The sequence below is a fragment of the Myzus persicae genome, unplaced genomic scaffold (assembly GCF_001856785.1).
Source record: "Myzus persicae strain clone G006 unplaced genomic scaffold, MPER_G0061.0, whole genome shotgun sequence".
Classification (NCBI taxonomy): domain Eukaryota; kingdom Metazoa; phylum Arthropoda; class Insecta; order Hemiptera; family Aphididae; genus Myzus; species Myzus persicae.
In genome coordinates, this window is record NW_019104269.1 from 45,326 (window position 1) to 60,500 (window position 15,175).

The 15,175-nt window shown below is 29.5% G+C and overlaps 3 protein-coding genes across 3 annotated transcripts; all 3 read right to left on the minus strand.

The window, feature by feature from the left end:
- Nucleotides 1-6,599: 6,599 nt before the first annotated feature.
- Nucleotides 6,600-7,998, minus strand: LOC111040744. Its single transcript, XM_022324758.1, has 4 exons — nt 7,453-7,998; nt 7,095-7,375; nt 6,839-6,996; nt 6,600-6,755 (listed from the first exon to the last, which is right to left on the minus strand). The coding sequence occupies exons 1-4, from the start codon at nt 7,695-7,697 to the stop codon at nt 6,600-6,602; spliced, it is 840 nt and encodes a 279-aa protein (XP_022180450.1). The 5' UTR covers nt 7,698-7,998.
- Nucleotides 7,999-10,120: 2,122 nt separating this feature from the next.
- On the minus strand, nt 10,121-12,492 carry LOC111040745 (zinc finger MYM-type protein 1-like). Its single transcript, XM_022324759.1, has 5 exons — nt 12,355-12,492; nt 12,184-12,273; nt 11,899-12,039; nt 11,685-11,779; nt 10,121-11,330 (listed from the first exon to the last, which is right to left on the minus strand). Exons 1-5 carry the CDS (start codon nt 12,490-12,492, stop codon nt 10,121-10,123), a joined length of 1,674 nt encoding a protein of 557 aa, XP_022180451.1.
- Nucleotides 12,493-13,244: 752 nt separating this feature from the next.
- LOC111040746 (zinc finger MYM-type protein 1-like) lies at nt 13,245-14,213 on the minus strand. Its single transcript, XM_022324760.1, has one exon. The coding sequence runs from the start codon at nt 14,211-14,213 to the stop codon at nt 13,245-13,247; it is 969 nt and encodes a 322-aa protein (XP_022180452.1).
- Nucleotides 14,214-15,175: the final 962 nt, after the last annotated feature.

The following is a 15,175-nucleotide window of genomic DNA, read 5'->3' on the forward strand; positions in this document are numbered from 1 at the left end:
CCCTATGGTTGGAAAATGTAGTTTTAACAGTTTTTAAATTTATTTTACCATTATTTTAAACACTAACAACTTATGAATTCACTATTTGAAAAAAGTGAAAACTTTTATAGAGTGGATAGTGTGTAAAAATATTAAACTCGAGTCGGGAAAAAAATGTTCAAGTCACCACTAGTCTCATATCACTTAGCAATAATGTTTCTAATTTGCTTATATTTCTTAAATATACTTAGGAATTACAAATTTAAAGTTTATAATTAATAATTTAGTACTTACCTTCCATTCTGGAATTCCTATTATCAAAATAATCCTACTTAACTGTATCCAATATTTACTTAATGGTAATATTTTATTGCCATATTTTTTAACTACAGTTTCTATACAAATATTTTACTTAAAAAAAAATTGAGAGATTAAGTATTAAGTATTTTATACAATCTACAATTTATTTATGAGATGTATTTCAGAAAGGAATTGTATGATCTTGAATATGTTGTTGGGGTCCGGTTGAGTATTTCAGCAAGGCTGTTGGCGATTTGAATTAGTCGTCTTTCCTTGTCGTATATTCTGCATTCAATTTAAACATGTTTAACAGTGAGGGATACCCCACAACATGAGCACTGAGCATATTGGGGGGGGGGGTATTCTTTCTTCATTAAATATGAGTGTGAAGATGTGTGTGACAAATTCGGAGACGATTGATGGAGGTCTCATATTTTCTTGTTGTGTTAACAGAAAAGAGAAATGTTTGAACTTTTTTCTTGATCTATATATTATATACCGCAAAATATCTTAGCCCTATGACCTTCAGTAAAATTAATATATTTTTAATGATATAGGTGAATATTTTCTCACTGACTCCCGGTCTTACATAAATAAAAACACATAAACCTACGACTAAATTTGTCAAAGTTCGTCCTCATAAAATATAATCAATAATTGTCATTTAATCCGAGAAGTGCGTAGATACTTATGATGAACGATAAGTTATTATAATTACATACTTCTTAAACAATTATAATATTTTGAGAACTTATACATTTGACATTGGTGATAATAAACAATAAAAGTAAAACCAATAATAATGCAGAATTCATTTCATTTAATACAAATATTCCACTGTATAAAAAAAAATACAGTGGCATGATAGGCCAAAGATCGTAATATTAACAGAAATAAAATAATTGTTTAAAAACAAACAAAGTACAATTTCTGTAACTCGCGTAACATAGTAATATAATAATAATATTAATATGTGACTTAATTAATACGAACTTGTAGCAGGCTTTAACTTTTCAACTCGTTAATGCCCTGCAGCGCGGCGTACAATATAATTTATGTTTATATTTATGTGAATAAACTTTGGTCGGCGTGTTATACATTTTATAATGCGCATTACTGCAGCACACGCGGTATATATATTTATTATTATATCATCCTAAACGTATATGTGTGTGTGTGTGTGTGTGTTGTATATGAAATATACTGAAAAAACTAAAAAGTCTGTCGCCGCGACTGCTGCCCGGCGTTCAGCGCGCGCCAAACGAATTACCATAAAATTTACATAGACCACATCAGTCGTGCGCATATTATACGCAAACACGCATTACACGCTACTATATATATATACAAAAGATACATAATAGATACAAGTAAAAACCCCGAGGGACGAGGACCCTGTAAAATCTAAATATTGTATATGTATATAACGGTGGTATATGCAATACCACCGCGCGGTTAGTTGTGTGAAAATTGTGTTGCGCTTTTTCGTGAGCTCCACATCATAACTATTACATAAAATATCATGTATTATACTCAACAGGATAGGCTACGGTGTTTTCTCTTTTTCTTGTGTGAACCTAAAGTATATGGGAAATCAAGTTTACTCACTCTGTAGATACAGAGAAGTAAAGAAAAAAGTACGAACAATTTAGCAGTATGTTAATTGGAAAAACAATAACCTAACCTATAGCTTTCGAATATTCTTTGAGATGTAAAATATTTGGTATTAATATTCTATAAACGTACCTATAATCTGTTTTTTTTTATGCTCAACACCTTTTTAGATCGTTAGGTGTATATTTGTACGGGTTTTTGTTAAAATATGAAAAAATATGCAAAACATGCACTAACGTCAGATTATGCAAAAATATGCACTATAACATTTTGATATTTTATCAATCTAGTAATGATTTGTGGACACTCATTGACTACATGTATATAATGTTGAAAATAGCAACATGAAATTTATGCAAAATCCGGTTTTTAATTATGACTTAATAATATTGTTTTTTTAATTTTGGATGATTCAGTAATGCGCATGTCTGTCAATTATATATATACATATTGAATGTTCTTATAAATATAACGCATACACAGATAGGTATATACCACACAGATGGTCGCACAGACTCTTCAGTATTATCTAATGGTTAATGACAATAGAATTATTTGCACAGACTACAGAACACCGTAATATTATTATAATATTGGTGCAAGTAAATGTAACAAACTGGCAGGGCACTGGCGAGGGGTGCAAAGTTCCGCTTAACCGCAGATCGCCCAGCACCTGCAACGACCGAGCAATTTATTCTGCGAACATCAGCTGTAGCCGTGGTTTCGTGGTCGTTGCGATATTATGCACGCTACAGCGAGTCGTAAATTGTAATAATAAACATACAACGATACAACGAATTATAGTATAATATAATAGAGTATGATCGTAAATTAAGTTAATATAATAATAATATTCGCCATTGGTTCGTACCGTTTGTTTTATATTATATTTCTTTTAATTTTGAAACCGTAAATAAGCCGTGGGTGCTCCCGCGACGAAAACGACTGGTTTTATTTCTCAGTTCTCCCCCCCCTCCCCTTTCACAGAGTAATATAACATATACATTACACTAAGGTGAATTAAATTATAACCACCCCATTTTTAATCGTTTACATTCAAATTATGACTATTTTGGAATTTTCAATTAAACCGTGTTATTTGCTTAAATTTTCCAGCATCGGAAAAGCATATTTATACAAAACATACGGGTTTTCGATTTTTTTTATATAACTTCAAGCTAGTCATACAATACGGTTTTATTCATCCTTGAACAATGTTTGGTGTTGTTTGAACTATTTTGTACGTACACCAGAGAACCACATACACTACATATTTTTTTCGTTGTTTTTTGTTCTTCCTACACGAGCCGTTTTATTCGCACATTGAAATTGACCGCACGCTGCTCTTCAGTAGTTTTCCGATAACCTTTAGCGGTTACACCCCTGTTTTCTACTTAATTAACTATTATGGCTTCTGTTTCACGCACCGTGTACCTACTTATTTAGCTTTAGCAGCTATTGCATCAGTGATGATAAAAAATAAGAAATCTTAAGACGACGCTACACCTGCATGTGTTGTGTACGTCTGACAAATGTACAACAAAGCAAAACATATTTCACAAAGGAAAGAACCGAGAATGCTACAGTTGTAACTCAGAAACTAAATGTTCACCACGAATGGAGGAGAACTTTAACTATGTCGTAGCTTTTTTTTTTTTCGAGAAGACCAATATATCAAAAGTTATTTAATTTTGAAAAACATTAAAATATCAGATTTTTAAAAATAATTTTTTTCCTATTAATGACATCAAACAATTAAAAATCTTTAGACACAGAAAATATTTTCTTCGATATTGTGTTAACTTTTGATGTTTCTACTAGGACTACACAGACTGAATGGTTCTATCCCGAGAAAAACAGTTTTTGGTATATTGTACATTTGTAAGACAGAGACAACACATACGTGTGTGTGTAGCGTCCTCTTAAAAAAGAACAGTTTCTGAAAATATCACAGTATTTGCATGTCAATCTATAAAGTGAAAATAATTTAAGTATGGATGAAGAAACCTATTTGGTATATATATACTATTATGTAAAAACAATGCAAAATTAAATATTTAAAAATTTGCAGGCCAAACATCTCTGCAACAGATGTATTCAACTAAACTGAATTTAAATTATAATGAAACATAATATTTTAAATGCACATTTACAACAATAATATTAAAATTAAACGTTTCCCCAGCACTCTCTTTGCCAAAATGTTAATAAATTCAATTTTCAACGACATAGTGTAATGTATTTATTCTTGTAGAATTTTAAACATCGAAAACAAAATCCCCCCCCCCCCAAAAAAAAAAAAAAAAAAAATAATAACCTGTTGGAGAAACTTCGTTTACAAAATATGTACAATATTAATTAATTTTATAAAATATATTTTAAACTTTTAGAAATTAAATATTAAAAATGTTTACCTTGATCTTGTTTTTAAAAATTGTACTTATTAAAATAAAAATAAAAATTGTATTATGGACATAATTAAAGTGTATAAATTATAACTTCAACAATATTTTGTTTTGGTTTTGACTGACTGATACTGTCTTTCATTTCATCGTAAACTTCCCAATAGTTATATGTTCTACATGCAAATGCCTTAATGTGCTGGACGAACTTATCTAATATTCGAACTACGTGTCTTACCTATGTCATCACATTTCCTACTGAGCCTACTGCCTACTGACACAAAATATTATTTTGAAAGAAAAAGTAATACAAACGGTTACAAATATTTTAAAGACTACGTAAACAAAGACACACAACCATTTATCACTCAAAACCCCAGCTTAATCAATAAAATTACGTTAATAGATCAGTTTTATTAAACATATTTGTATGGTAATCGATTTGTAAATGATAAAAAATATTTTAGCGAACAATTGGTAGTTATTAGCAGGGCTCGTAAGTTCATGCATTAAAAAATGCATAAATAAGCATGCATCATTTATGCCCTAAAAATTAGCAAAATATGCACTAAAAAGTTCGAAAATATGCATTTATATGCCCTAACATTTTTAAAATATGCATTATGTAAAAAAACCATAAGCAAATTTTAAAATAATAAGAATATATCCATTAATTTAGTGTTTTATTAATTTTAATTTTTATACATTTATTAAACAAAATTAGTAAAAAAAAAAAAATGAATACTTGTGAAGTTATAATACTTTTGTGTTGTTATATAATTTTTGTACACCATTATTCTGCACCTACAATAAAAACATTTGGAATTTAATATTAGGTATTTCATTTTGAGATATATTAGTATAATATTTATAAAAATTATATTTACTTAAGAAATTACATTGTATTATTAGCGTTTTTTTTATGTTTTACAACTTAAAAGATCGGTGATTGACTACCAATACGTTTTTGAGTATAGAAAAAGATCTTTCTACATCTGCTGAAGTAAGGGGTGCATGCGATACGTTGCTATAACATTGTTTCCGCGGTACTAAGTAAAACGCATATAATTTAAATAGGTATGTACTATATAGCTAGGATACTGTAGTCACAGGAGAATAAATATAAATAAAAATACTATCGTTTTGTAAACGGGAAAGTAAATAAGAAACAAGAAACTTTTCAAATATTTGTCTAAAAAATTTTTTTATGAAATAATATGCGCTATCAACTAAAAAATCGACTATATGCCAAATATGCCCTAACACCCAAAATATGCAAAAACATGCACTATTAAACTTTATATTATTATTACTACTGTTATGAAACGGATTTGTATCTCAGTTAGCATGTTTTCCCGTGTAGCAGAAAAAACAGGCAGATGCATGAACTTACGAGCCCTGGTTATTAGAATAGCAAAAATAGAATTTTATTTACTTATACTACAAAACTGGGTTACCTATTTGTCTTCTTTTATAAACCTAATAAAGAAATAGAAAACAATATGCTACAGCTACGAATGATGGTACAGAACACTATAGACAGTATAATTCATTATAACATCACATAGGTAATGATTTTGCAGCTAAGATAGAAAATAAAGTTTATTTATTGTTAAATTCCTCAGGGAGGGTACCTTTGTGTATTATTCACAAGTCGCCTTACGAGGAGTTGTCGGAATAGGGAATTTCAAAATGACATATAAATTTCTTCACAACAACAGTAGGTACATAGTGTCTCAAAAGAACTGATATTTTCTATTTTTTTTTTGCATTGTTTTCTACCATGGCATTTAACATTGTAATAATACGTCGTGTCCTGTTATCGCGCGACGAATATCCGGCGGAAACATTATTTCGCATTAAGAGCGTGTATACCTAATTGTTGTATACTGATGTTCCGCGTTGTATTATAATATTATTACTCAATAATTTGCATTGGCTATGCGCTCACTGCGAGTCCGGTGCGGATTGTTCGCGACGGACGTCGAAAACATAATTTCCGTTCGTTGGCAAGTGAAATACAAAACAAGCTTACCTATATCATCTAATAATTATAACGCTGTGTCTAGAGCGCCGGGTCACACTGTAAATATGAAAATATGATAATACCACAGAACAATAATAATACGAAGAAAATAGAAATACATTGTTCTATAACTTTAATTTTGTTATAGTAAGTTATTAGTTATTAGTTAGGTATTAGTTATTATTTTTTTATTAGTTAATACATACAATTATAATAAAATAATAAATCACAGTAATCAGCTATACGAAACCGATAGTTATATAATAATAAACAGTAAGTTAATACATACAAAACCAGCGCAAGGTAACTTCTTCCTCGTTCACTAATAAGCCAATTGCTGCAATTTCACTCTGTCCGTTGCCATCCTCCGTCATTAACACATATACTGGCAATCTTAAGTCGAGCAGTTTGTAAGTAGCATCTGCAAAAACTACCTTTAGAAACATTGGAAATTTTTAGTATATACTGGATATTATATAATTTTGTAGTGTTTTAAAATTTAAATAAAACATATTACTTCAGGAAATGCTTCAAACGATTCAGTCATGAATCTGTCCTGTATAAAAACACCATTGAGGTTATTTGACTCATCTGTTGATATTTCAACAATACAATTAAATTTGGTCTTTAATTTATTAACAACCTCCACTAAATTGTTCTTTGAATCATTATTTCCTTTAAAAAATAAAATAGTTATAGTAATATTATAATATCATAATATTAATATCAAATTCTTAAGAAAACCACTAAATTAAATTATAATTTTTTCTTACTGCCTGTAGTATGAATATTTGATAAGTCTTTTAAAGTAACAATCTTCCCACTTTCGTTCATTATTTTATGTTGAATAATTTTTTTATTTGCTTTGAGGTCCATAAGCTCCAATACGGTGGCCTTATTTTCGGGGGTTATTTTCCTTTGGTTAGGGAGATGATCATACAGTATCTTGGAAACCTCATGGTTGTGGTCCTCAGTCATCTTTGTGATGACTAGAGATTTTCCATCATCTGATGCCTTCAGGTAAATGCCATCATCACAGCCTTGGCGCATTGTACTTCAAACATTTTAATATTTTAAATCTTGAATTTTACAACTTAGTAATAAATAAATAAATAAAATAAATGTACTCACGATGTAGAACGTTGGTCAAGGGTTTTTTTTTTTTTGTAGCATCCTCCATGCACACAACAAAATTTAATATAATAATATTTTAAGTCACTGGATGCTGTCATCATTCTGCCATTTGGAAATTTCGCGTTAATGGAGGTTAATGTCTGGCAGTCTTTTATAAAGAAATCTACAAAATTCACGTCTTTGTAGACCCTAAAGCTGCTCTCGAACTCTTCAAATGATTTATAGCTATCTTGGAGCTTCATAATAATTATATATATAACAGATAATTTACTTTAAACACTGAAAAATAACTGATGAACACTGAATAACTGATGAACACTGAATAACTTGTACAAGGTTAGTGCAATTAACTTTTATAGGTTAGTACAGCTTTATACTTATCATCGGGTTATACAATGGAAAGGATATAAAGGTAGGTAAAAGCCAAATAAACAATTAAAGTTTTCCTAATAAAAATCTATTATTAAATATTTAAATTACGCGCCCAATGCAGTTCGGTGTGATACTCAACAGGTAATTTACAGTGTGACCCGGTACAGTGTAATCGAGCGCCCGGTACTCTTTAATATATCCGGGCGCCCGGCGCTCTACAGTGTAGCCGGGCGCCAGGTACTCTATTACATGTCCGGGCGCCCGGCGCTCTAGACACAGTGTAATTATAATGCTCCCAGTGGCGTATCTATGTGTTTAAGTACGGGGGTGCAGCTAATTTTTCGGGCCCCTTATCATAGATGCATTTTATAAGACACAAACAAAAATTTAGGAAGGTCAATTTTTAGTTTAGCTTTCGCTAAAAAAGTGACCTCCACAAAATGTTTCCAAAACTATATGTGGCACAACTGGCACAATAATGAGACAAAGGAGTTACATTTACATGTTGTTGAGTTACATGTTTTATTTTAAGGAACATTGAGGAGATTCAATTTAAAATATTTAATTTCAATGTTTTTAAAAAATAATAGTTAAGCTTAAGCATAAAACAAAAACTATAAAATACTGCGTAGAACACTAGCTAAAGACAATACCTACTAACTATATAAAATAAAACAATGTAACAAATTAATTTCTTTATAAATACACTTAAGTGACATAAATACTTTAACCTTTAAGGCTTTAAATTAAATTATATCAAGAAATTTTTCCGTCTTGACTTGGCATTTGCAAAATCGTTGATAATTTTTTCGATGGTGATATTGTTTGCGATATTGTTTGCTCTCGCTCTATGTTTAATACTGCTAAACTGCTTAGGCGATCTTGATTGCAGGTGTTTCTCAAGTAGTTTTTTATCAATTTGAGCTTTGAGAAGGAGCGTTCGGCGGATGCCACTGTAACTGGTATACACATAAATATGATACAAGCACTCAAAATATCAGGAAAACTGCTAGGCAAACTATTACTTATGATAAAAAGGGGCGTCATTTCAGTTTTTTTTCCGGGTGTGCGAACTTTTAGGCAGGCCAATTTTGACATTTCACCAGGCCATTAAAAAAAAAAATGTATATACATACATATAGGTAACCCATGCAAACCTATGTAAATATTTTTTTCTTCCCTTTTATAATTCTAATTGAAATTACTTATAACGACTAATGCAAATTTTAAATAGCTAGCAATTTAAAGAATTAAAAGCTTATAAACAATAAAAGCAAGCAGCTAAAGCTATTTCACTATTATTTGAAAAAAAGTCAAATAAGGTATTATGAAATACACTTTAATTCCAAAATTAAAAATCATTAATACAAAATATAAAAATATAAATTATTTTTAAATTTAAATTAGCGGATATCTGCGGGTTTTAATGTGTGCAAAAGCATTTACAGCCTCTTGCAAATCAATATTACTTGCTTCTTCCTTCTCAACTGCAATAACCATTAGATCATTTAATCTATTGTCGCCCATGGTGGTTCGTAAGTATGTTTTTACTCTTTTGAGAGATGAAAAAAATCTTTCATTTGAAGCAGTGGATATTGGTAGTGTTTTTATTATAGAAATAATTTTTAAAGTTTCGTTAAATGCTTCGGGATAATCTTTAAGACATAATGTTATAGTATCTAAATCTATATTGTTTTTATTAGTTAATAACGTTTTAGCGGACGGAAATTCTGAATCAATTTTAATTTTGTTAAATTGAAAATAACTATAATGATTTATAAATGATGATATATATGGACTATTAGGATTGAAAAAATTATTGTTAGAACTGTCAAAAACTTCAAATAACTTAAAAAAATCTGTAGCTTGTTGGGAAAATCTCTCGTCCAGTTGCAAAACAAACCTGAAAATAATTATAATTTATAACTAACAAGCAAAGCATATTATTTAGAATTAACCAAATTGTATACTAATTAAATATTTTTTAAACAGTGAACTTGAGTTATATTCTAAAATAATAAATAGTACTAATAATACTTGAAAAAATATTAAAATATTTGAAATAACTTTACACTAAATAATTATTTTTAAGCAAAGCAGATGTTACTGATTTGCAAATGACTGAATTATTCAAGTTTAATACTTTAATGTTACTAAAATGTATTAAAATAAATATATTATACTTATGAAAGCAAGTGCAATTAGCGATTAGCCAGTAGTTATTATATTTAAAAATTTTATAAAATAAATACTTTCCAACGCTGCACATAGATGATTTTTAAATTTTAAGTTTTTACCTATCTATGACATTGAACAAAACATCAGTTTTTACATTTTTCCCATTATGTTTTGCTTGCTTAGTTCCTGTTTGACCTAAAGTACTCATTATAAAAAAGTCTTCAAATTTTTTTGATGGTTCATATTTTTTTCTGAGGCGAATATTTCTTTCTTCTTCTTTTTCTATGGTTACTTGGTTCTTTATAGCACATATTTTTGCTTCATTATAAATATATGTAAAATTTTCTTCAGACCGTAGATTTATTAGTTGATTTTTTGTTGAATTTACTAAATTTATAGCTTTAGGTAATAAAATTGTAGAACATTGAAGTTGACATGATACACAATGAATAGTGCTCAAAATTTGTTCCATAATATACAAAATTAAAATAAACCGAAAAGTTGATATTTCTTCAAGTAAACCTATAGCTCTGGCTGCTTGATCATCTTGAACTGTTAATACTTTTAATACATCTTTAATTTCACTATACCGTATTTGAATTTTTTTAAGAGATGAATGCCAATAGGACCACCGAGTTTCTACCAGACGTTCTAAATGTATTTCTTTTAGTTTCTTGTCTCTTTGAATTTTCATAAATAACTCATATCGTGTATGCCCATTCATTAAATATTTATACAGTGATTGAACTGTGTCAAAAAAATCAACTACAATATTATTATTTTGAATTGTATTCACCAAACATAAGTTAAGACGGTGAGCATGGCAGTGAATATAGATAGCATGTGGCACAATATCTACTATTCTTTTTTGAACTCCTGAAAATAGTCCACTCATAACTGATGCCCCGTCATAACACTGTGCTACACATTTTTGTATATCTAACTTATTATGGGCAGCAATATTAAGAATTTCTTGACTTAAAGTATAGGCATCACATTTCTTCATATGATAGCAACCAATTGCTTTTTCATGGATATTTAAGTTGTCATCAACAAATCTAATAATGAATGATAACTGCTCCTTTTTGCTTGCGTCTTTCGTTTCATCAACAAGTATGGAATAAGCTCCAGTGAAAGCAATTTTTTCAATAATATTTTTCATAGTACTAGAAGCTATAGTCTTGATCAAATCATTTTGGTATTCCGGAGAAGTATAGTGACCATATCTAGCAGATAATTTAGTTATAGTTTCAGGATCAGTAAACGTATTTAGCAACTCAATAAAATTTCCACGATTGGTTGACTCATTAGATTCATCATGTCCCCTGAAGGGAAGGCCTTGTTTTGATAAAAATAGTGTGGCTTTTAACAATAAAATAATATGTTTACGATTATCTTCAATATATTTTTTTCGGGATGTAATAAGTGAATTTGCAACAGAGGTATCATTCTTTTTTATATTTAAAAACATTACATATTTTTCATTGTTTAATTTATGTTTTTCACTACTCATGTGTTTATTAAACGACTCGGTCTGTTTCCTCCAACAGTTAAAACCTTTATTTATGAATGTACTATCAACTTTTAAATTATTATTCACAGTGAAGTGTCGACATATAAAGCAAAACACCATATCATTTTTAATGGAATATTCAATCCAATTATAGATTTTATAATACTTAGAATTAAATGATCTATTTACACTATTCCTGGGATAAATACATAGATTTGGCTGTACTGGATCTTCATACTTTGTATGTGATATATCAGAAACCTAAAAAAGTGCATTTAATAAATATTAGATAGATAAAATATAATGAGTCTTTAAATATTTCTACATAGGTAGGAAAATTAACCATATTAAATTTAAAAGTGATATAATTATTTACTAACATCTTGAGTAATGTTATTTGATTTAATACTGAAATTATCATTGGACACATTTAATTCATCAACAGGCTCAATATTATCAATCATATAATTTGTACTTGTATTTAATACAGTTTGACTAGAAGATTGCAAGTCTTTAAATTCCTAGGTACACAAGTTACATCATAAATTACTATATAGGTAGGTGCGTTCATATTATTAAATTAAAATCAATCACATTAAATTTATAAGTAGGTAATATTATTATTTACTAACATTTTGGGTTGTGTTATTTAATTTCATACTGACATTATCATTGGACACATTTAATTCATCATTAGGCTCAATAATTTGAGTTTTAGCATCTACCCCTGCATCACAATTAGAATTATCAGATTCCTATGAAAATAACATAAATAATTGTTAATTTATATTTTTATTAAAAACTAATAATTAACAATAACAGTTATTAACACTCACAGTTATTTCCATCTGATTAAATTCGGCTTTCTTAAACATACTGACTAAACTATGACAGGAAGAACCGGCTACAAGTAGCATTTTTTTTTTGCTTTCACGCAGACGAGCAGCGCCGCCTTTTCTTTTCTTTTTATCCATTTTCTAATTTGTTATTGCACAATTATACCAAAAAACGTTCGCACACGAAACGAAATACGGTTAGACACGTTACAACGGTTTCCACAACGAGTGGTTGACAAGCGCATGGAGGAACCATAGATTATAAGATTAAACGATACATGGATAATCTATGGAGGCACCGACTAGTCAGATATCATTTACCTTATCAAATAGTAATTTTTATATTTGTATTTATCACGGACCGCTGAGATAGATAAGAATATACTTATCTATCTCAGTGAATTTATATTGTAATTATCTTAAATCGTGCTTGCGTTGTATAAATTTGATAAGAGAACTGATAAACCAAAAATAAACAAAAACTTAAAATATTATTTTATTTATATTAAAATGAAAATTATGAAAACATGATGTATAAGTTAATTTTAATGGCGCATTGAAGTATTAATGGCGAGCCAGTCGGTAACATTTTTTAAGTTAGTGGTGCCGTTGCACACCCTGCCCCCCCCTAAATGACGCCCCTGATGATAAATTGTGCTAAATCTTTTATAGTCTTTATCTCACTATTGATAATTACTGTTTTCAATGCAATAAGTTGACGTGCGAAATCCGATGTAATATCATTTTCATACTTCAATACAAAATCATATGAAGATTTTATTATATCGCTATCGTTAAGTTTTAAAAGAGTGGTTGGAGTTAAAAATCCAAATGAATCAGCAACATCATGAGTACCTTCAAACCGTGAAATAAGTTGTGATAATACTGTATCAATTGTTGGCAAAAAAAATATTCACTTTAAAGTTTTCTTCTGTGACATTTAGTCGATAGTCACCATCTAACTCATCATAATGTTTCTTTGCAAAAATGTTTCGTTTATTAAAAAATGAAGTAGATATTCCCCATTTTAAACATAATTCATTCGCATTTTTTAAAATATCTTCAAAACTGTTTCTGAGCTTTTGAGTCGTTTGTACAGCATTTCGAAGCATATTAGACGCTTGGTCAAAAGTAATATTAACATTCTGTAATGGTTTTGAAATACCTTGAAGGGCTCGAAGTATGGGTTCCCATAAGCATAGTATTAAAACAAATTCCCTATTTTCAATTTGCTTTTTTAATCCCACAGCCAAATTTTTTTCATTTGTTTTAGAACTTATAAGAACAATTTGAGTCAAAACTTTTAGAACATCAACAAATCTAGTTTTTAGTGCAAACACAGCATCATGACGTGCCTCCCACCTAGTGGGGCAGACTTTTTTCAAAAATTTAGCTCGAATTTTATTAGAAATATCACTTTTGAAAGCCAACAAAGCCCATCTTGGTCCACTACTACTGAAAAAATTGAATATTGCTTGAACCGTATCAAAAAAATTAATTATTTTTTGGTGACTTTTTGCCGCATCAGATATAACTAAGTTTAGGTTATGAGAACAGCAATGCACAAATGTAGCAGAGGGTACAATATATTTAACTCTTGTCTGTACACCATTATGTTTACCACTCATTACTGATGCTCCGTCATATCCTTGTCCCCGGCATTTTGTGATATCTAAATTAAGTTTTATTATAATTTTTCGAATAAGATGTTCGTAATCTTTTGCAGTATAGTGCTTGAGTTCATAAAAACCAATAAAAGACTCTTTTATTTCAAATTTGTGTTCTTCGTAATTAACTTTTACGTATCTAATTATAATACTTAATTGGTCTACTTTAGTCAAATCATGGGTTGAATCCATTATTAAAGAAAAATATTGACTAGTTCTAATTTCATCGCAAATTTTTTTAACAATTTCGGAAGACAATATTTCAATTAATTCATTAACAATAGTGTGGCTAAGATATTTTACACAGTCTTTGTCATTACTTATTAATTTATTCAAAACTGGATCATAGTCAGCAAGTAATCTAACGGTCCTTAAAAAGTTGCCTTCAGCAAATTTATTACAATCACCAAATTTTCCTTCTTTCCCTCGAAGGGCAGTATTACCGGTAGTTAAAAAAAGTATTATTTTTATTATTCGTTCTAAAACATTGCGCCAAAAATCTGCTTCTTCAGAAATTTATCGTTCGAGCTGTTCATCAATAATTTTATTTTTATTCCATAAGCTTCTTACTTGTACGGCTTCAATATGCTGAGTAGATGATTCATGTTTTGATATCTTTTGGGCAAGATGTTGCCAATCATTTACTCCATCAACCCAATTAGAATAAAAATTTTTGTTAAGACGGTCGGCAAAAAGCCAACACGTTTCACAATATACCATGTCCAATATAATGGAATAACACAGCCAAGTTCGAGAAATTTTAAAACCTGATTTCGTGTTCATAAAATAATACTCAATTGAGAATTTCATATTTGAATCATTACGAGGGAAGTTAATATCGGGTTTACATGGTCCAAATGACATAATTAGCCTTTTTGTTTGGGCATCCAAAACTTTGTCACTAAATTTACCACGATCGGAAGGATAACGGCAGGTTAAATCCAAGTCTATGAACAATACCTAATGAAAAAATACTGATAGAAATTTGTTTAACTAAAAATTAGTTTGATTTACATAATAGATAATTCTTAGGTACTGCTCAAAAGCCAATTATATTAAAATTTAACCACATCATTAAAAATGTTAAAAATTTAATTTGTAGGTACCTGTAGATGAACTAAGAGCTGGTTCAGGAGTGAAGGTTTCAATGATAT